The sequence below is a fragment of the Theobroma cacao genome, chromosome 2 (assembly GCF_053813885.1).
Source record: "Theobroma cacao isolate CCN51 chromosome 2, ASM5381388v1, whole genome shotgun sequence".
Classification (NCBI taxonomy): Eukaryota; Viridiplantae; Streptophyta; class Magnoliopsida; order Malvales; family Malvaceae; genus Theobroma; species Theobroma cacao.
In genome coordinates, this window is record NC_142640.1 from 6,188,594 (window position 1) to 6,209,768 (window position 21,175).

Consider the following 21,175-nt stretch of genomic DNA (forward strand, 5'->3'; position numbering starts at 1 on the left):
ATCATATTCCTTTATATATATATTTTTGAATATAGTAATCTTTCTTCATCAGTTCATCTCGCAACGTGTACTGGTATGCACAAAAAAATAATATACATCATATAAATCCTGTAATTTGCCTACAACCTGTTTTCTCATCACTAATTGCAGTCTCAAATTTGAAAGATTTGATATTTCTTTTAAAATAAGCCATACAACTGTCTTCAATAAATTGAAAAAAAAAGAGAGAGAGGAAATTACCAGTAGTAGTTATTGCTACTAGTACTGTGATTTTGGACATCTTACGGGTTTTAGTTGCTGAACGAGGGGCATGGATTCATCACAATTAATTTAAAAATGATTATACTTTGATTAAGTACTACTAGTTTCTTTCTTAATTTTTATTTAAGTCAGGAGAAAAATCAACCAAAACGTCTAACAAATATTGAAGAAAGAAAAAGGCTGTTTGCAGCAAAATTTTAATCGAAATTGTTGTCCTAAATTAAAAAAAAAAAAAAAACCTCGTTACTGCAGTTTCCATTTCCAAATTTGCCGTCTCAAAGGCTAAGCAAGTCGATAACTGCATTACCAACTAGCGCCGATTCTTGTCTGACCGCTATGTCTTCAACCGTCACACTCTCACCTACCTTTCTCGCTGGCTTCCCTTACAGAAAACCGCCGTCTCATTTTTTCAGTAACCCCAAAATCCTCCTTCTGAAAACCCACTCCTTTCAGCTCCTTCTTGCTTCCAGAAGGATCCCCAATTTCCCTCAGGTCTCTTTCTTTTTCAGTTCCTTTTTTTTTTCCGATTAGAATTTTTTTTTTCTGTATTTATAACCAAGCTTTTTTAGTTTTATTCAGGGGACTGATAATCTTGTGGATGGCCCGCGCAATTGGGGCCGTTCCATCACTTCCGAGTTCGATGATGATCAAGAAGGAGACGAGGATGAAGACGAAGACGAAGACGAAGATGAAGACGAAGATCGGAGTTTGGATCTGTTAATTAGATTTGTTCAAAACGTATTTAGAAAGATATCTAAACGAGCAAGGAAAGCCGTACGAGCTGTTTTGCCGGTCTCCATATCTACTAAACTGGTACCTTTTTGTTTACATATTCTTTTCTTCTTATTCTGCTGTATCTCCAGTTGAATTCATCCATTCTTTTGCGTTAATGTAGGTGGGATTCTCTGTTAATGGAGTCCTGATGCTGGCATTTTTGTGGGTTTTAAAGGCATTTCTTGAGGTAATTCATCACTTAATCTGCCTTTGCTTACCAATTTTGTTATTTTATGTAGTCTTATAGAATAAGCATCGTTTCGAGAAGCATCTAGGAATGTTCTCGATCTCTCTAATTCATTCCCAATCACATCCAACTGTCAGTTCAGAGCTAGGTTGATCTTCAGTTCAATAGTATCTTAACTATATGCACAAATACAATGTAAGTGTCAGGAATGCAATATCTCTAACAAGACTAAAGGGATTGAATATGTGAATCTATGATAACGCAAGTGGAAAATATTGATTTCAAGAGGGATAAGTCTGAGTTGGCCAATGTAAGGGTAAGCTAATTATAATTAGAAGGGGCTGAATGGTCAATGAACTGAAATGAAATACTGTCCAACTGATAGCTGAGGATTAACATTAACTTGTTTGTTTGCTGGAAACTCAATAACAATAGTCTCCAGTATGCTTGCTCAAGTTTTGGTGTCCAACCTTCTTTTAGCCAATTTTCTTCTGGTGTCTCCCTTTTAATTCTGGCTTGGTCTGGATATTGGTGATATTGACCTCAACTTGGTGATTGCCCTTTTTGGTTGGGTACAAAAATGTATATTGTGAACCAATAAACAATTGTTAATGTACAAATCTAAATAGTGAGGGGATTGTGGGAGTGCAGTTTTGGTTCTCTTGCAGCTTTGAGGTAATTTTAGTATTCAAGACTATGAAAGGACCTTTGCTTTATGGACTTGTGATCTTGGCCAGAAACTGAGGGGCAAACACTTAATGGTTTGACATTTTAGAATGCCTCAAAGTATGATTCTTCTTTTCTTTTCAATTAATAAAGTAAAGCCCGTGAGAAAACAAAGTGTTGCACTACATATTGCTGTAGGACCAATGCTGGTTGATATCCTTTGCAGGGCTCTCTTATCTTGGAGGGGATGTCAATTCCTTGTCAATTGTGGTTACTTTACCTAAACATTAATTCATTGGGCATTAATAGAAGTTTCCTTGAAATGTTAATTACTTGGAATATGGTTTTGAAAACTTATCCAGCCAAGCTTTTAGTGCTTGCTTGTGCTGCAATTATTAAATAATTAAACTAATTATATGTGCATATGCTTCCATTTACTTTTTAAAATACAAGTATAGGCATGTCTTTGTAAACGTTTTTGAATATTGTGCTTATATAGCTTGAGATTTGGTTCTGAACTTTACACACTGAGAGCTTATTTACTTATTCAATGTAAAAATTTTGTATTTCCAAAACTTGAGAGTTTTACTTACTGATTGTTTCTTGTGTTCTGCCACTCATTTTCTTTTAACATGTTTTAATCGAAAATAGGTGGTTTGCACTCTTGGAAGTATTGTGTTTGTAAGCATCTTACTCATACGTGGGATATGGATGGGGGTAACATACGTGCAAGAAAGCCGTGACCAAAGGATTAATGAACTTGTTGATGACCAGCGTGCCTGGACTGGTACACATCCTGCCACTTGATTTCCAGCTTTTAAGTGAAGAATTTGGAGAAATAGTCTCTAATCCAATTTACATACATAAAAAGTGTTTGTAAAGAAATACCTGCAGCCAGGGATACCAAGAAGATGGCCACTGAACGGTTGTCTTTCAGATAACCATTTTATTTGTTTTCAGACTCATTCATGAACACAAGTATTGCTTAGATGTCTAGGAGTAGTTAGTTGTCATGCAAACCGTGAAATTGACAGATAGTTGTTATATGAAAATCGCCAAAAATAAGAAGCAAAAGAAAAAGCTTTATTCATGTCTATGGATGATGGCAACTCCTTATTTATTGATTAATATGGTAGGAGATGCAATAAGTAATGATGGATTTGCCATTTGTTTGTTAATATTCATTATCCTTGGTTAGCCATGTATTTTGTTACAACATGGAATAGGACCCTCAAGTCAGTAGGAGGATATATGCAGTGCTCTCGACATGTTTGAGAAAACTTGTAATTGATGAAATGGTGATATGATGATTTTTATTCTTTTTGCAAATATTATATAATTGAATTTCTTAGGAGCCTTTCCTTTTCAAACTCTTTATCTACCGTAACTGCATTTCGTCAAATCAAGTTTGCCATTGTTTTAGCTCTAACACTGGAGCCTAGAGGATAATGCCAATTTCTTGTAAACTAATTTTGTCCTACATTCTTGGGGTGTTTAGTATTGAATTTTAGTAAAAAGAAATATGAAAGGAGATGGGAAAAGATTTATAGAATGAAAGAAAACAAACATTTAGTGTCAATAATATGATAGCAGAAATATGAGTTGAATCTTTTTTTTTTAGCTTTTTCCTTCGTAACTTTTAAAAATCAAACAAAATTAAAGTTTGAGTAGAAATATAATACTTGAAAAAACTTCTAAAATATTTTTAAAAAATTTTAATAAATTTTTATTCTTCTATTATTTTTGAAAAAGCTTTTCTTTTTATTTTGAGTTAAAAAAATCTTTATAATTAATGATTAATTAATTATCATTAATTAAAATATTATTTATCATTTTATGCTCTTTGGATGTTGACGTAAAAGATAAAAATATCAAATGATCATATTAGCATATCATATTAACGTGTTATGTTATCATCAATTACGTGGCATAAAATGACAAGTTGCATTTTGACTAATAATAATATATAATACTTAATTTTTTTAAAAATTATTTAGAAAATTTTAAAAAATATATTATTTTTTTATTACATTCAATTAAGTTTTTATATTTTTATTTAAAATCAAATAAATTGTTATGATTATTGATTGATTAATTATTATTAATCAAAATGTGATTTGTTATTATACGTCATGTACGTGATTTGTTATTTTATAATATCTATATTATTTTTGGTACAAAAGTTTTTATAATTAATAATTAATAAATTATTATTAATTAAAATATCAATTATCATTTTATATTCATTCGACGTTGATGTAAATAGTAAATTTTTCATATAATCATGTCATCATTTATTAAGATATGTTAGCATGCCATGTCAATATTACGTAATATAAAATAACGAATGATATTTTAACTAGTAATAAAACATAATACTTAAAAAAGTTCTTGAGCTATTCAAAAAAATTCAAAAATGTATTATTTTTTTATTACGTTCAATTCAGTTTTTATATTTTTATTTTAAGTTAATTAAAATTTTATGATATTTGATTAATTAATTTTTATTAATTAAAATATGATTTATTATTTTTTACCACGTAGTATGTTGATATATTATAATAAATAATAATATGATTTGTTAATTTGATATGATAACATAATTATATGACAATTTTTCCTTTTACATTAACTCCACATTAAGATTATATTAACATAATATAAATAAAAAATAACATGTGATATTTTAATTAATAATAATTAATTAACTGTTATTTATAAAAGTTTATTTAACTTAAAATAAAAATATATTAACTTAAAATAATAAAAGAATAAAAATTTGTTTGAATTTTTTTGAATAATTAATGAGATTTTTTTAAGTATTATATCTAATAATAATTAATTAATCATTATTTATAAAATTTATTTGACTAAAAAGAAAAATAAAGGAACTTCTTGAACATAATAAAAAATATAAAAATTTATTTAATTTTTTTTGGATATTAGTCAATATAATAATACAGGCAAATAACAATATGAGGTTCAGAGTTCATACAACATTACACAAGCAAGGCCCTTCAATCGGCCCAATTTAGTGCACGTTGCAACAACCGGATTGTACAGTTAAGCAGTCCCTCCGGGCGGCAAAATTTCAAAACTTGAAAAAGTGGAAAAAGCTAACTAACCGTGGTTAAAATGGTAGTTAGTAAAGGTCCAATCACGTTCTGCCACATCAACATTTCAGGCCGTCCGGCCCTAATCGTAACCATTGCAGTGACAGCACCACCCTCAATTATCTGTAGTTGTCTCCCACTCTCCAAATATAAATATCCCTATCCACCCCTGCTTTCAGATCCACCCCATTTCAATTGTTGTCTCGGAAGGCGTCTTCATAAACGCCTTCATTTTCTTAGCTTTAACGTTTTAGATCTGCTTCATCTCGGTGTTTTATTTTTGAAATTTCAGTAAGCGAAAATGAGAGAGTGCATTTCAATCCACATTGGTCAGGCTGGTATCCAGGTCGGAAATGCCTGCTGGGAGCTTTACTGCCTCGAGCATGGTATCCAGGTATACCTCTCTCTTGCAATCAGATTTTATCCTCGTTACCATTCATTTGATTTAGATCTGCATATCTTGCATCTCGATGTAAGTGTATATAACTTCATTTCGTTCAAATCTGCGTTTTATCTTCGAATCTCTTCATGCCTTTGTGTTTATCTATGTGCCTCTTTGATCTGCTTAGATTCGTAGAACATTTTAGGTATTTGTTTGATTTTCCATTAGATCTGAGATTTATAGGTATCCAGTTTTCATGTTTGATTTTCTCTTCTTTTAGGCCCTGTGCTCTATCAGATCTGGTTGGTTTTTGCCTGATTCTTTAAAATACCGGTGGTTTTTTTGCTTAGATCTGGTTCATTTGCCTTTTTTTTTTTTTAGTAATGAAATGTAAAATAGTTTGAGTGTCAATTTTGTTTAGATCCATTAAGATTTATTTGTCTGTTGCTATTTAGCCTTGAAATCTAAGGTTGGTCTATGGATAACGAGCGTTTTCCTTTCTGTTAACAGCCTGATGGCCAGATGCCAAGTGACAAGACTGTTGGAGGAGGTGATGATGCTTTTAACACCTTTTTCAGTGAAACTGGTGCCGGGAAGCACGTCCCTCGTGCTGTCTTTGTGGATCTTGAGCCTACTGTTATTGATGAAGTGAGGACTGGTACTTACCGCCAGCTCTTCCACCCAGAGCAGCTCATCAGCGGCAAGGAAGATGCTGCCAACAACTTCGCCCGTGGCCACTACACCAGTAAATTCTTTTAACCTTCTTTCTTTGGCTTATTAGCTTTTGATTTGTTTATTTGTTTTAACTGGAACTAATTAGTTGTTTTCTTGTTTCAGTTGGTAAGGAGATTGTTGACCTGTGCTTGGACCGTATCAGGAAGCTCGCTGATAACTGCACTGGTCTCCAAGGGTTCCTTGTTTTCAATGCTGTTGGTGGAGGCACTGGATCTGGTCTTGGTTCCCTCCTTTTGGAGCGTTTGTCTGTTGACTATGGCAAGAAATCCAAGTTGGGTTTCACTGTCTACCCATCTCCCCAGGTCTCCACGTCAGTTGTTGAGCCCTACAACAGTGTTCTCTCAACTCACTCCCTTTTGGAACACACTGATGTGGCTGTTCTCCTTGACAATGAGGCTATCTATGACATCTGCAGGCGTTCTCTTGACATTGAGCGACCCACCTACACTAACCTTAACCGCCTTGTCTCTCAGGTACCATGAATTTCTAACCTACTTCTTTGATTGTGTGGTCCTTTTCTTAATGGCTTGCCCTAATGTTATTCTTTTGTGGTTCAGGTGATTTCCTCCTTGACTGCCTCACTTAGGTTTGATGGTGCCTTGAATGTGGATGTGACTGAATTCCAGACCAACTTGGTCCCCTACCCAAGAATCCACTTCATGCTTTCCTCTTATGCTCCAGTCATCTCTGCCGAGAAAGCTTACCATGAACAGCTCTCAGTCGCTGAAATCACCAACAGTGCCTTTGAGCCCTCATCTATGATGGCTAAGTGTGATCCTCGCCATGGAAAGTATATGGCTTGCTGTTTGATGTACCGTGGTGATGTTGTACCTAAGGATGTCAATGCTGCAGTTGCTACCATCAAGACCAAGCGCACCATTCAGTTTGTGGACTGGTGCCCAACTGGATTCAAGTGTGGTATTAACTACCAGCCACCCACTGTTGTTCCTGGAGGAGATCTTGCTAAGGTGCAGAGGGCTGTTTGCATGATTTCCAATTCTACCAGTGTTGCTGAGGTGTTCTCTCGCATTGACCACAAGTTTGATCTTATGTATGCCAAGCGTGCCTTTGTTCACTGGTATGTGGGTGAGGGTATGGAAGAAGGAGAATTCTCTGAGGCTCGTGAGGATCTTGCTGCACTGGAGAAGGATTATGAAGAAGTTGGTGCCGAGTCAGCTGAGGGTGATGAGGATTGTGAAGATGAGTACTAAGTATGTGTGAGAGAGGGCTTGCATTTTGTGAGCCAGTGATTTGTTGTTTTTTATGGCGTGTTTCTTATGTATTTTGTGAGAGCTTTGATTCTGTCTTTGTTTCGAAGCCTGCTTGTTATGTTAAATGCTACTCGTTTTAGTGTTCTATGCTATTGTTTTATATGTTTGTGTTGTTACTTGGCCAGTGTAGCTACAATTTGTTTTCTGCCCTTGTGGTATCATTGGAGACTCCCAAGTGCCTGTGGGTTTGCTTGCCTCCATGAATTGATTGTGGGCTTACTTTGCTCCCAGGTTTGAAGCCCAACATCATACGAACACAAATCACCGGAACAGCCATCACAAAAATATTCCCAAAAAAGAAAATTATCAGAAAATATAGAACTTAACAAACAGCCAAATAGACAATTAAATCATTCATTATTGACCACTGCCCAATGCCTAGTATTGGTGGCATCCAGGTTTGAGAGCAATGGGGAGTGCCGGAGTGGGGCAACGAGAGGGAAAAACAACAGTAGAGGCCATGGCCTTTCACATAGTTTGGAATCTAGAATTCAGTCCACTTGCTGACTTCCTGAGGCTGCGGCTGCCCTCTACCTTTTTATTATTTCATGCCAACGCATACTACATAAATTTCCCAAGAAAACACTATCTCCTAAGCTTTTTGTCTTATGAAAGGAGGATGGAGACGAAGACATTAAGAAACAGAGGTGAAAGGCTTAAAGATTCTGAGATCCTTAACAATTCCTTCAATGGAACCAGCAGCTGCAGGAAGTGATATAACCGAGCAGAGTAGAACCAGGACGTTTAGCCATATCCATTTGCAGCTCCATGGTTGAATCTTTTCTCTTGCTATGTGCATCTGTATCGGGAAATACACAGTCAACGGCAAGAATGAAGCACCACCAAGCAGACCAAGAACATCGTTGAAGAATGGGAATATCATCGCCACAGTGGTGGTCATAATCACATAAGCGGTTCTCCAGACAAGCCTGAAAGCACTGAAATGGTAAACCCCGAAGATAGGAAGGCTGATCGGGCGCCCTTCTTTTATGAAACTGTTGTTTGGCCACCGGTTAGAGCACCAGTCTTCCACGCACTTGAATATTGGTTGGCAGAATACCTATATTTCCACAATGAAATGCATTATGAAGAAGATTAGATTTTCTAGAGTTCTATACTCAAAGGACCAAAATCAGTTCTTGGGATTTACCTGATAAGCTCCCACAAGATGTACAATAATGCACACATTAGCTACGTCGATAAGCCAGTATGGCTCGTAAAAACCAAATCCTGTTAGGAAGTTGCCCGGTGCCTTGTTCCCAAGTGCTGCATAACCCAAAACTCCACACAACATGTAGAACACGGTGGTGATTGAGATCCCAACAGAGGTAGCCTTCTTCATGGCTTCATTTTCTGGTGGATTTGATTTTACTGTGTCCTGCAAAATCAATGAATATGTCATTACTACAGGAAATCTGAACAAATATTTTTTTTTTCTTGGAAACTTTGCAGGGGTCACATCATTCCTCTGAATTTAGAAATGGAAAGACGTTGCCTGTATCTCGACGAGGACAGTAGAGAAAGCATAAGCGAAGGCAATGTCTCCCATGGCTTCGAAGCAGTTCCAGATCTTCTGCGCGCTTGTCACATCCACTCCCACGGTTGTCCCTGTTAGGCTTGTCCTAGCATGACTACCTTCTGCAACGTATATAAAGTCACCAGATTGAGCTAAATTCACAACATTTTCTTCCCCTATTTCTCTAACAATTCACGGAAGGAGCTGTATGTTAAACAGGGTAATAAAAGTTTTAGCATTGTTTCTTGACCTGCAAGTTTGGCTATGGAGAGACCGAGGCCTATGGTAGAGTATGCAAAAGACATGATAGCAGCAACCACGGAGAGTCCCGAAAGCTCGTGAAGATTAGGAATTTGGCTTAATATGATCTCTATGAAGCCAAAGATAATCATAAACACGTTGTTTTTAACATGGCAGCCTGCATCGTGGCCGTTCTTGTGAAAGCAACCTGATCTTTTAATTGCCCTGGTTAAAGATAACACAAGACCAGCAAGTTATATTCCAGAAAACATTATCTTTGGCATATAAATCAAACTCAAAAAAGCCTTTACACAGCTTGAATCGAAATAAAAAGCCTAAAGGCAGATATATAGAAAGCTTACGCCATACTAATAGCTGCAGTGATTGAATATCCAATTGATATCCCTACAAGATTCCCATATTGAGCGAATCCACAAAGCTTGTAATGGATTCCTCCTGTAAAAAAAAGAGAGAAATTAATATTGGGATGTTCTGTATTTGAAATAACTAGCAACGATTTGTTCTCTACGAGTCTAGTTTCGAATCACTGAGTTTTAACTCATTTGTTCCGATTAAATATTTAGCCTTATACGATAAATATATGGACAAATTCGTTGTAGTAAAAGCGAGTTGACCTGTGGTGAACAAGGTGATGTCAACTAATATTTTTCACCTTTTTAAGTAATTATCCTCCTAATGAACCGTTTATAACTATATCTGGTAGAAAACCTTGGAATGGTATTTAATAAAATGAACCCACATAGAAGCAAAAATAACCCAAAAAAAGGCAAAAACAATAATTATATAACAGATTTGCCGGTCACCTAAATTAGATTTTACAGCATCCATGTAGCTGCTACATCTTCTTCCCGAGATAGGGTCCCTGCAACAATCAGCTAGCAGAGTAGAAGTGAACCAAGTGATGGCAGAGAAGAGTAAGAGGGTAACGGGACCAGCAATCCATCCTAACTGGGCAATGGCCCATGAAAGAGATAAAACTCCTGAACCAATAACTGCTGTTATGATATGTGCACCTGCTGTCACCCACGTTCCTGCAAAATCCGAACAGTTTATTCATTCAATCATACCAAAATCAAAAGCAAGATTTATAACTCACAAAGTCTCAGTTACATAAACTAAGCGGAGAATGGTACCTTTTCTTTTGGAGCTATTATCATCATCAGCAGCAGCGGTAGACTTAGCAGATTCCATGGTATCTAACATAAAGGTATTCATCCTTGCTTGTACGTCTCGAGTCATCTCTCACTCTCTGTATATCTATTGATAATGTGTCTAGACTCTAGAGACTATTAAACTGTGTTAGGTTTATGCTTGTGTGTGAGAGATTACATTCGAAGATCTCTTGGTCCAAATTAAGGCCAGACTCCTTGGATACAACTAATCATCATTCTTTTCCCTCTATTCTGTTGTGAACTCAAGAAGAGTCTTAAAGAAATGTAATCACTTTATTGGGCAACCATCTGAATTATACCTTAAATAATCATCACCAGCTAAGACAAATCAATGTAAATAAGGCAAGTTAATTATAATTACATGTGTAACATATGAGCACAAGCTCTCCACTAAAACTTCTTTTGCCAGAGTAAATATGGTCTCTATTTCCGATATCTAGCTAGACAATATTATTAACTTTCCGGTAATGTAAAACAGAGAAAATATTGATCTTTTTCTATTCCAAATCACATAAAGGTCTTTGACTCCATCAAACTCAAAATTAGACCAAGAAGGGACAAAGGTTGTAGGATGAAGAAAAATCAGCCTAACAAGCAGTAAAGCTTAAGAAGAAGAAGTAATATCTGTTTTTCTAGAGATTCTTTGTAATTTGACAGGGTGGGTGAAGGAAACAGAAAGTGAGATTAGACATTTGCAGTATGCTTGCATGCAACTCCTTTTCTTTTGGTTCTCTTGTCTTCCTTTTTCTGCTAGTTAGAGTTTTCTCTTTCCCTGTAAACATTATTATATTACGGCTCTAGAATGGTGGATAGAGAGGAAAAGGTGGCATTGTAAGCCGGAAATCAAGACAATTGTCTTTCACTCACCGCAAGAAAGAAAAAGGCAGGAAATAGTTTTTTTTTTCTTTTTCCCCTGATTTGCTTTGGTTTCAACTAGTTGTTACTATGGCAATTACTTGATGGAGGCTGTTGAGTGAGGTTGGATTGCCTTAGGATAAGTGGGTCTTTGAACACTTGTTGGCCTAATTTGGTGAGTATGTGGCAAGCAACAGAGATTTACTCACTGGGTTGCCAACACTTTCTGATTTTAGCCTAAGGGAAAAAAATGCTGTTTGCATCGCCATTTTGTTCCAATTAATTGGCTGATTAAGTTGGGACTCAAAGACCCATTGATAGCGGTCTGTCACCATTCGTTTTCCCATTCATAGACTTCTTCATACCAACAGTGGATAATATTGAAACCCTATTAGCTCATCAATCACAACGTGTCCATAGGGCATAGTACATTCATTTATAGATGTATCAATAAATTAATTGGATTACAGCAAGTGACACCGATCAAATTCTCGGCTTATGATTGTGTTGATATGGATTGACAAACAAAATTTATCCTTGCGTGGCTGTGAAACATTAATAAACCTTTAAGGTGTTTTCTGGCTCTGAAGTTGGAGTAATTGTTAATCACTCTGTCTATGTTGAGGCTTTAATAATTACATGTTACTTACTCGTACTAGATTAAAACAGCAGAACCGTGGAGATGAGGGAAATGACCAATGACAAAGCTTAATAACGGGGCTTAGCAGTGTGAGGCTTTTTGGGTAGAGGTAGCTTTGAAGTTCGAAGTTCGTACTCCTTTTTTCACCTAAATGACAAATCTTTATGTTACGTACTTGCCCGCCTTTTAACAGCCACGCGTTTTAGGTAGATGTGGCTCCATCAAGGTCTAACATCTGTTGGGTTTTGCCGTTTCCTGAAAACCAGATTAATGGTAAGGTTGCCTACCTCGCTGTTATCCGAGACACCATGAAAAGATTAAATATCAATATATCCCAAGCAAATGAAGGATTAGGGCCTCATGCAACCGTAAAGCGGCAAGTTAAGGAAAGGATAAAAAGAAAGTCAAACAAACAACCTATTGAATAATGCAGCTAATCCCCCCATGATTGCTACCCAATGCACTGTGCTTGAGACACCAGATGTGGAATTCTGTTCCAGCAGCCACCTCTTGGAATTCAAACGAAAAGTCCTGGCTGGAGTTGAGGCCTCCCTTCCAATTCAATCTCCTTCCCCCACAATTTCCCACAAAAATATAAAAAGTAACAATATGAAGTCTATAACCGTCTATATTTGCAGCCAATTTTGGCAAGGAATTGGATCTTTAAAACAGTATGAAAGACACTGAACTTTCAATGGAAGCGAGAAGTTCCTGTTGATATAGGATTTACAAAGAAGGAACTAGAGGAGGTGAAGGAAATATGCTACAGAAACATGTAATTAAAGTCTATGAATTTTCTCGTATGCCGGACGCATTTTGTCCTTCAATTTACACGAGGGGCTGTTTGAGAAATCCTTTCATCTTCCAGGAGTGCAAAAGGGTCAACGTATTGCGGTGGTGAAATGGAAGTCTCACTTGCATCATGAATGAAAGATGATCCAAAGTACTGCCCAAGGAAAAATTATCAGTATATAGCCTCCATAAAATACAGAACTAAGTAAAAAGCATCTGCAATCAAAATGATCTGAAAGACTATATAAAAATCCTTCTCATGCATCAAAAAATGAAAAACAGCAAGGAATTTAGCAGAGAGGAAAGTGGACAAAACAAGAGTATAGCCAAACTCCAAATGGCAGATGATGAAGAACTAGGGTGATAGTTAAAGGTAATAAAAACAGTACAGCACACAGCGCTGAAACGTTTCACCAGTAACTTCCCCACGCAATAACATACGTAGGTCAAGTAAATATCAAAATAGTATATTCAAAATTTTCAACCTAAGACTGAAATAATGCTAGATACAAAATGATAAAGAGAATAAATCAATCCATTTTTTATTCTTTTTCAAGATGTAATTATCCTTTAAGTTCACTGGAGTCACTGCAATAGTTACAATGACAGCACACTCCACGATAGCAGGTATTTTGTAAGTGAACTTCCTAAAGTCAAAAATCGAAGAGTGAAAGAAAGGGAACTTACAAGGTAGAGAGCAGTAAAGAATGCTATAGTTGAAAGGATCACAGGCCAAAAGCCAAGGAAGAAAGTTCCTCCAATCGTTAGCAACAGTTTAGCCCGAGGAACTAGCCCCTGAAAAATGGAAAATATAAGTTCATTTCTTGTTTCACATGTGCTTGCATCACAAGTACACAAATTAAATGCACAAAAACATGCCCAACGCTTAAAGTAAGAGAAAGATAAAGTCTAGCTCAGCCACACTGAAACAAATGAACCACAAAAAATATGCTCTTGATCATGGAAAACTTTGTTATATATATTAAGAGATAAACAAAACTTTGTTTCACATGTGCTTGCATCACAAGTACACAAATTAAACGCACAAAAACATGGCCAACGCTTAAAGTAAGAGAAAGATAAAGTCTAGCTCAGCCACACTGAAACAAATGAACCACAAAAAATATGCTCTTGATCATGGAAAACTTTGTTATATATATTAAGAGATAAATATGCAATAAGAAACATTGGGTTTCTCACAGAAGTGCTCAACTAAACAGAACACAAATAAATATCAAGTTAATTGCAGCAGAAAGTATAAATAAAGAGAGAATGTTATTGTTGGTTCTACAACAATCTACGAAGGAAGATAGAGAAATTTTGTTCCTTTTTCTAAAATCTTTAATAGCAACAATGACAATGTAAGTGAGCTCCTGAAAAAAAGTTATTTCTGATTTTTCTTCAAAATTCAATCAAGGAAACAAAGTCTATTTTACGCTCTAAATCTGGCTTGTTAAGATTTATGTAAGCTAACATCATAATTCATACTGTACTTAATCGTGCCAAAGTACAATTATTAATAACTAGCAGTCAAGTTACATTACCAAGACAAACCACAATAGAATTTACGAAATAAGACATCTTTAGTGAAAGTGAAAGAAACATATTTAACAAAATCTTTTAAGAAAAATTGTGCTTAAAATTTGAAGTCAACATAAGCAAGACTGTTTTCACACAAGGCACAGCATGCAAAATGATTTGAGTAAAAATCTATCAACCTCAAGGCCTTCACTATTCAATTCCATGGAGCGCTCCCTTTGATTAGATAAGCTTTTCTCATATTCAGTTGAGACAACATTCCTATTGGAGAAACTTCCCGCTTCTTCCCCCACTTTCATCTCCTCATCCACTCCATAATTGGTTCTTTTGGCATCCTCCAGCAACGAAGCGGGTGTCATCCCCCTCCTCTTCAATTCCTTCATAAACTGTGACTCAGGAGGCTCTTCACCTACTCAAAAAGGCACCCAATTAGCAAAACCAACAACCCAAATGAATAACTTAATCTCTAAGCCCATTTTCTGATCCAAAAAGTTAGCAAAGTTGTAACTACAAATGTTTCATCTTTTCAACGTATTCTTCATTAGTTTCCCAAAGCTTTTCAGTTTTTTTAGAAGGACTTAACTTGGGTTAGTTTCAGATTTTCTGCAATCAAAGTAGCATAAAAGATGCAATTAAAATGAGTAAAAAAGTTAAGAAAATTGAACAACTTACCATTGCTTTTGTTGTCACCTTCTTGAGTGGCACAATGAATTTTAGATCTTTGGTTGTGCAAAGGCCCGAAGCTTCTGCATCTATTGAAGCTGAGAAGTTTCTTCCTGAAATCAGATTTTCCAGGAAAATTTGAATGGGAAATGGAAATGGAATAGAAAACAGGGTTCAAAAGCTGTAGTGAAGCCATTTTATTACTCTTTTATTTCTCTACATTAAATTTCAAATGATTACAGAGAGAGAGAACTTTCAATTTTTCATAAAGAAATAAGAAGTTAGATGATTAAACAGCTCCTCCGTGTTGAGTAAAAGAATGGGAAAGAAGAGTATTTTTCTTTTCGGTTTTTGTAAATTATGCAGCGGAGAGAAGAGAGAAAGAAGCAAGTGGCGACGAGACTCGAGAGGCGGTTGGGTGTTCGTTTGGTAGCGTCACCTTTGGAGCGTAAATTAGGTCGATAGAGTTTTCAGTTGCTAATGTGCGCGGGAGATATGTGTGCGTTTGGGCTTTGTGGCTGTCAGTTGTGGTTCCCGAATACGAAAAGACCTCTCACTTGGGACCCACTCGTCTTTGACAACGTCTACAAACCTCCCACGTAATTTTTTAAATAAAAGATAAAATAAAAAAATAATTGTTTTATTTATTAGTAGTACGGTAGAACCAAATATTTTCTACCGTGTCTCATGAGTGGCAATCAGTGGCACAATCTGTGGAGAAGAAAATAAAAAATTTAATATTTGAAAAGATAAAATTATAAAATTTTTAAAAAATAAAAATAAATTTTAAAATAAAACAAAAAATATATAAATTTTTAAAATTTGAAAGAACGGAACCCCAATTAAGCCCCCTCCCTCTGCCTCCTCTGATGGCAACTATATATAAATATAATTGTTTCTCTCTTGTTATATTTTGTTACAATTTCCAGACACTAGATGCATTAAAACTTTAATATGAAATTTGATTTTTCATCTTTTAAATAAAAATTCATTTTATATTTTTATATCTGATACGATGCGTAACGACGGCTTTTTAAACTTTTTTCCAGCCGCGTGATTCATGCAAAGATGTTCACTTGGGTTAGGAAAGGTATCTTTGTCTTTTTGGTACAATAAAATTCCATTCCTATTATTATTATTATTATTATTATTTTTCCTTTGGAAAAATTAATTTAGACGACCCTTGCTTTTCTTTTCTTTTTTTCATGTTAATTTTCTTCGTTTGACGGTGTCGAAAATTCCAATGTTTAGAGGAAGGAAATCTGAACATCTCCACGTTAAGAATATGGAGGCAAATTTGGTTGCACTTATTAGAGACAAAATTTGGTTGGAATTCCGTGTACGCCGGGATGAGTGAGGAGGAGAAGGAGTTGCTTTAGCCGTTACAAGATTCTACTAGCTTCAATCCTACCTACAGTTTTCCAGGGATATTGGAATTATTAAAACTGAGACCTGCAAGTCTCACTTAGCTTGCACCAAACAAAACAAAGCATTGTAAAATCTACTTGGGTGTTCTCTAAGAAAAATGTTGAAGCACGCCGGAATGGCTTGAATATATGTCTCCTGTATAAGGAGAAGCATACAATCAAGTACTCCTAATTCCTATTGAGAGGACAAGTCCCATTTTGATTCCAATCATTCTGATATGAACATGGGGAATGGTATGAATTCTCAGAAAGGCCGCAATTATTGACGATTCTTCAACTGCTCTTCTGGACTGAAAATAACGAGAGTGTGTTATTCATGAATCAATAAGCAATCAAATTATATTTATTACCATGATTTCCTGGAAGTGGAAATAACTGATTAATGCTTCTCAAAGCTCTCATAGAAATGCATTTGTCCCCTGTCAATCATAAATCTTTTCGAGCAAATAAATGACTAGGCTATGTGGGGGAAAACACAGCCGAGCTAACTGATGTATCTTCAGACTTTGAAGGATTGCTTAGAAGTATTCCATAGTACTGTAGTGTATACAAACAACATGAGGAGATGTGTGTAAAACAGAAACCTGAAATGGAGTTGCTTTCATATCCATCCCTAACGTGGAAGCACTCTAAATGGATTCTAAATGTGATAATACAATAGGATAGCAGCTAAAAATGCTCTTTCACACATTTGCAAAAGGAATAATGATGAATTGTTCTCAAGTCACAAACATTGGAGTGTAGGAAAAAGATTAACATGTTCAACTTGGTACCTCTGGATGGAGTCTAGAGACTCCACTGTCACTGTGCCTCTTCTTACTGGTTATCATGGACAATAGTAGAGTATCACGTCGACGGCAAATATTGACTTCCTAACCAACTGTCTTCACTTGGATCGATTGAAATGCTGTGGAATTTAAATGAGCTGGAGTTAAATCTGAGACAACCAAAACAACATCTCCAGTTTTCAACAAGCCCTTTGTTCTTATAAGGTCAATGGTTCTTGAGATGTTTGCCTCTGTATCATCTGACAGATCAACAAGGATGGGAATAACTCCCCATTGAAGATTCAGAGCCATCCAGGTGCTGTTATCACTTGTGAATGCAAATATGGGAGGGTATGGACGGTTGCGAGACAAGAGTGATGCCATTTGTCCATACTTTGTGTACACAAAGATGGCATCAACACCAAGATTATTAGCTGCAGAGAAAGTGCACGGTTTTATGATGGGGCATGTCATGCAAAAGCTCTCTTAGGTTCTAACAAGCCAAATCAGGTGCCTGAACTGCTAGAGTACTTAAAATATTGCTAACTCAATTATCAATCTTTTTTCCCTTTTCTTTTTATGGGAAAGTGGGGAACAACCTAGATTAAAACATAATTTTCCACTACAATTGACATCAATTGCTTAAGGCAATTGCAGCAACTAGTGGCTGACTCTTTCCCAAGTTTGAATCTTCGACTCTGTTCCAATCAAATCAAGTCCCTTAGAATGAAGAATCTCTAAGTCAGGTTGGTATACTTAATAGCACATAATACTAACAAGACTAAATTTTAATTGTACAGGAGAGCTGATGAGGATAAATACCCATTTCAACAGCACAATTGCAGATCTGCTCAGCAATACGATCAGGCAACGACACTCCAAGTTGGAGCTGATGGAGAATACTTTGTCGATTTTCCTCATGACTCCATAGTTCCATTCGACTACTAGCCATCTGCAAGACAGAAAGAGCCTTCTGTCCATATGGTCCAATAGCTGACTCACCAGATAACATTAAGGCATCAGCATATTGCCGAACTGCTTCAGAAACATCTGCAACCTGATTGTCCACAGAAGAATATATTACAAAGAAATTCTAAACATGTCCAGTAAAAATCTAATTGCTCGAATGTCAATTTCCTTTGAATGTTTTTCTCACAAACCAAATATCAACAATAAAATTAGTTAGAGTATGACACTACCTCAGCTCGTGTTGGAGTTGGATATTCAACCATTGATTCAAGAAGTTGAGAAGCTACAATAACTGGCTTGTTCAGTTCTCTGCAAACATGGGTTATTTCCTCCTGAACTGTTGGAATCTGTTCATAAGGGATTTCAACTCCAAGGTCACCTCGAGCCACTATGATACCATCAGAAGCCTTTACAATCTCTTCCAATTTCTGGAGGGATTCCAAACTCTCAATCTTTGCCAATACCCTTGTGGATCTGCACATGGCAACAATTTGTGGTTTTCATAAATTTTGAGAAGCACGGCAGATAAATTTATAACTTCACTTTGCCAGAAAATTTAAATTAAAACAGAATATTACATATAGGTGTTTAACTGCAGATAGAACATATTCACCATTTAAATTCATACTTTTACTCGCATGACGAAGCTTAACTTTTCTTTTAAGTAGCATATATGACAAATCTATTTGTTCTCCAAAGCTGGAGCAGATAGTCTGTTGAGGGTGATTTAATCAGATTCCATCCTTACAAAGATTAAAACTTTGTTTTCAATTATATTGCATACATCATTCAAGTTCTACTTATAAATTTGAGTTACAGATTAGAGAAGGTTGATGCCTCCCTCTTGTACTTATATTGAATTTAAAACTGCCTCAAAACCAGGAGAATTCTTAATAGGAATTTTCTCTAAATTAGCAAAATGGCATCCTATCCTGACAATCTGGCACATGTAAGGCTTAACAATCCGATAACCTTTCAGAAATATCACAAATAACCAAACAATCTGTTTTCTGGACGACAGTAAGGTATAATACATAGAAGCTGGCCCCAAAAGAAAAGGAATTATATGGAGAGAAAATGATTAGTTCTGAACAGGTGAGATTGTTGAGCCAGTATAGCACTTTTATAGTATTTGGTGAGCTAGTATAATCGATAAATATTTAGCATGGTGATGGGTTTACCTGCATGACCTCATGTAGAGATAGTTCTTCAATTGCCTGACAGAATCAGCATCATTTACAAAAGAGAGGGCGATGAAGTCAACACCTTCAGAAACTCCAAACTCAATGTCAGCCCAATCCTGAAGATTCAATGATATATATTTATGAGCATTAGAAAGAATTATATTGTTTCCCAAAGCATAGCAGGACTGAAAATCATCTTCTAATATAGCATTTAGCTGGTAAAGTCAAATACTTGCAAATGCAGATTTGATATCCATGAACTCAGAAATTGGCTAAATTGAAATCAAGAATTTGTCCATACCAATTCGATGAGACAAAAATGACATACTAACGGCTATGGTTTCTAAGAATATCTCCAAATCAAACCCACAATCAAATGAATTGGACCTTTTTTGATAAAGTAGGAAGCTCATAGTTCCTTTCCACAAGCTTTCCATCTCTCCAAAAGCTAAATTTGGCACGTGGTAGAAATAGACCGGAGTCTGTACACTGACAACGCAAATCATTCCCAACTTTCTCAATTACTTCAAAGCTTGCCATTCCACCATCAATGACAAGTACATCACCCACTTCAATACCTGCCAACCATTCAGTATATTGAGATAGAATTAACCTTAAATATAAAAAGAAGTTAACCATTAGCATCTGGTTGAAGTGATTCTTGAACCATTAGAAATAGCTTTACTACCTTCAGAGAAACCTTTGTAATTTGCTTGAACTGTGAATGGACAGGAACCGTCAGATTTTTGAGTAGTAAATGACCAGATAGAACCTTCCTGTATGCCGACAAGGAAAAAAAAAGTACAACCAATCAAAATTGCCTCTCTCTTCTCACAAATTGGTACATGTACAAGAACATTTTTCTTTTTTGTAGGAATGTACAAGAACATGACTCTAAAGTCTAAACATTCTTGTTTTCCACCGTTAGAGCAACTTCTAATAATGTAAAACACATATACTACGATAGAATCATAAAGTCCTAGAAAATAAAAGACAGAGAAAAAGGATTACCTCTGCTTTGACAGAAGACGGAGCACCATGATCAAGCACATGAATCTGACTACCTTCAGTATCAATCATAACGGAAATACAGAAACCCTTTTCCTCATTCAACCTCTTGATCTTCTTAATCACATCGCGGTGCCAATCCCGTGTGTTATGGCACATATTAAACCTAGCCACATTCATTCCTTCCAACGCCAACTTCTCCAAATCCTCCATTGAACAACAAGCCGGCCCTATGGTGCAAACTAGCTTTGTTTTCCTCATCCCCAAGAAACCCTTTTCTCTCAACTCCCTCTCGGACACTACATCAAAACCCAATTCTTCTTTTGCTTTCTTTACTTCCTCTAAACCACCAATCTGCACTGCTGCTTTGACTTCAACCCTGACCTTGCCCTTGACTTTACCTCCATTGCCAGAAGCCCTGCAACGTACAATCTTGGCTCCAAAAGCTTCATTTTTAAGACCAAATTTTGTGGCTCTCTCAATTATAAGACCACGAGCAAGAATTGAATCGCTGGCAAACGCCATGGCTAGATATGACCAAAACCAAGAACAAGATCAAGGTCACAATCACTTTAAACTACACTGGGGGAATCGATATACAGAAGCTTGATCAATGTAGCATCAAAAAGTGTTTAATTGGATTGAGGAATGAAGACGTGGAAATCATCGATGGGTTGTTGGGTTTCTTTTCCTTGAAATCTCTGATGAAATTTTGTTTCTTCTTTTTGAAAGATCCACGGAGTTTACGAGGACAAAGTCCAAGAGTAAAACGGAATAGTTAATGAAATAAAATACGGACAAAAGAAGAAACACTGCTACTGCTCCGTTCTTGGGGGAGTAATGTAACGCATTAAATTATTGGAAAAAAAAATGTACTGAGAGTAAAAAAGGACTCCCAGCTCTTAACAGGTGTCCGTCCAAGAACTCAACGGTCAACCACCCTTTTATAGGGCCAGTCATTTTCCTGCTGCGCAGTGGGCAAGGACAAGAGTA

At 36.2% G+C, this 21,175-nt stretch overlaps 5 protein-coding genes across 6 annotated transcripts; 2 read left to right on the plus strand and 3 right to left on the minus strand.

Moving 5' to 3' along the window:
• The first annotated feature begins 406 nt into the window (after nt 1-406).
• On the plus strand, nt 407-2,984 carry LOC18608120 (ATP phosphoribosyltransferase regulatory subunit). The gene is made up of 4 exons (XM_007042626.3): nt 407-753; nt 841-1,074; nt 1,157-1,222; nt 2,540-2,984. The coding sequence occupies exons 1-4, from the start codon at nt 598-600 to the stop codon at nt 2,693-2,695; spliced, it is 612 nt and encodes a 203-aa protein (XP_007042688.2). The 5' UTR covers nt 407-597; the 3' UTR covers nt 2,696-2,984.
• A 2,183-nt stretch (nt 2,985-5,167) lies between these two features.
• TUA2 (tubulin alpha-2 chain) lies at nt 5,168-7,505 on the plus strand. The gene is made up of 4 exons (XM_007042627.3): nt 5,168-5,395; nt 5,894-6,128; nt 6,221-6,591; nt 6,676-7,505. The coding sequence occupies exons 1-4, from the start codon at nt 5,303-5,305 to the stop codon at nt 7,327-7,329; spliced, it is 1,353 nt and encodes a 450-aa protein (XP_007042689.1). The 5' UTR covers nt 5,168-5,302; the 3' UTR covers nt 7,330-7,505.
• A 224-nt stretch (nt 7,506-7,729) lies between these two features.
• LOC18608122 (amino acid permease 6-like) lies at nt 7,730-10,885 on the minus strand. Its single transcript, XM_018115557.2, has 7 exons — nt 10,300-10,885; nt 9,970-10,197; nt 9,508-9,601; nt 9,156-9,370; nt 8,885-9,027; nt 8,540-8,767; nt 7,730-8,449 (listed from the first exon to the last, which is right to left on the minus strand). Exons 1-7 carry the CDS (start codon nt 10,403-10,405, stop codon nt 8,024-8,026), a joined length of 1,440 nt encoding a protein of 479 aa, XP_017971046.1. The 5' UTR covers nt 10,406-10,885; the 3' UTR covers nt 7,730-8,023.
• A 1,558-nt stretch (nt 10,886-12,443) lies between these two features.
• On the minus strand, nt 12,444-15,261 carry LOC18608123 (tubulin alpha-6 chain). The gene is made up of 4 exons (XM_007042630.3): nt 14,837-15,261; nt 14,344-14,573; nt 13,313-13,420; nt 12,444-12,779 (listed from the first exon to the last, which is right to left on the minus strand). The coding sequence occupies exons 1-4, from the start codon at nt 15,021-15,023 to the stop codon at nt 12,657-12,659; spliced, it is 648 nt and encodes a 215-aa protein (XP_007042692.2). The 5' UTR covers nt 15,024-15,261; the 3' UTR covers nt 12,444-12,656.
• A 778-nt stretch (nt 15,262-16,039) lies between these two features.
• Nucleotides 16,040-21,036, minus strand: LOC18608124 (pyruvate kinase isozyme A, chloroplastic-like). 2 transcript variants are annotated; one of them, XR_001926815.2, is made up of 8 exons: nt 20,186-21,036; nt 19,863-19,950; nt 19,562-19,752; nt 19,172-19,290; nt 18,221-18,464; nt 17,844-18,078; nt 17,028-17,455; nt 16,040-16,544 (listed from the first exon to the last, which is right to left on the minus strand). XR_001926815.2 is itself a non-coding variant. In XM_007042632.3 (7 exons), the coding sequence occupies exons 1-7, from the start codon at nt 20,705-20,707 to the stop codon at nt 17,127-17,129; spliced, it is 1,728 nt and encodes a 575-aa protein (XP_007042694.2). In that variant the 5' UTR covers nt 20,708-21,036; the 3' UTR covers nt 16,706-17,126. The 2 variants fall into 2 exon arrangements, 1 of the variants encoding a protein (XP_007042694.2); XM_007042632.3 differs by lacking the exon at nt 16,040-16,544 and having other exon boundaries at nt 16,706-17,455.
• Between the last annotated feature and the right edge of the window lie 139 nt (nt 21,037-21,175).

Excerpts from the sequence above, each read along its gene's own strand:
- LOC18608120 (XM_007042626.3), top strand. The coding sequence starts at position 598 with ATGTCTTCAACCGTCACACTCTCACCTACCTTTCTCGCTGGCTTCCCT. Across the intron at positions 1,075-1,156 it reads TCTCCATATCTACTAAACTG|GTGGGATTCTCTGTTAATGG; the intron begins GTACCTTTTTGT and ends GCGTTAATGTAG. Across the intron at positions 1,223-2,539 it reads TTTTAAAGGCATTTCTTGAG|GTGGTTTGCACTCTTGGAAG; the intron begins GTAATTCATCAC and ends AATCGAAAATAG.
- TUA2 (XM_007042627.3), top strand. The coding sequence starts at position 5,303 with ATGAGAGAGTGCATTTCAATCCACATTGGTCAGGCTGGTATCCAGGTC. Across the intron at positions 5,396-5,893 it reads GCCTCGAGCATGGTATCCAG|CCTGATGGCCAGATGCCAAG; the intron begins GTATACCTCTCT and ends TTCTGTTAACAG. Across the intron at positions 6,592-6,675 it reads TTAACCGCCTTGTCTCTCAG|GTGATTTCCTCCTTGACTGC; the intron begins GTACCATGAATT and ends TTTGTGGTTCAG.
- LOC18608122 (XM_018115557.2), bottom strand. The coding sequence starts at position 10,405 with ATGACTCGAGACGTACAAGCAAGGATGAATACCTTTATGTTAGATACC. Across the intron at positions 10,198-10,299 it reads TAATAGCTCCAAAAGAAAAG|GAACGTGGGTGACAGCAGGT; the intron begins GTACCATTCTCC and ends CGGATTTTGCAG. Across the intron at positions 8,768-8,884 it reads CTGTCCTCGTCGAGATACAG|GACACAGTAAAATCAAATCC; the intron begins GCAACGTCTTTC and ends TTGATTTTGCAG.
- LOC18608123 (XM_007042630.3), bottom strand. The coding sequence starts at position 15,023 with ATGGCTTCACTACAGCTTTTGAACCCTGTTTTCTATTCCATTTCCATT. Across the intron at positions 13,421-14,343 it reads TGAATAGTGAAGGCCTTGAG|GGGCTAGTTCCTCGGGCTAA; the intron begins GTTGATAGATTT and ends TCCATTTTTCAG. Across the intron at positions 12,780-13,312 it reads TCTTTACTGCTCTCTACCTT|TACTTTGGATCATCTTTCAT; the intron begins GTAAGTTCCCTT and ends TTCCTTGGGCAG.
- LOC18608124 (XM_007042632.3), bottom strand. The coding sequence starts at position 20,707 with ATGGCGTTTGCCAGCGATTCAATTCTTGCTCGTGGTCTTATAATTGAG. Across the intron at positions 18,079-18,220 it reads CAACTCCAACACGAGCTGAG|GTTGCAGATGTTTCTGAAGC; the intron begins GTAGTGTCATAC and ends GTGGACAATCAG. Across the intron at positions 17,456-17,843 it reads CAATTGTGCTGTTGAAATGG|CTAATAATCTTGGTGTTGAT; the intron begins GTATTTATCCTC and ends CTTTCTCTGCAG.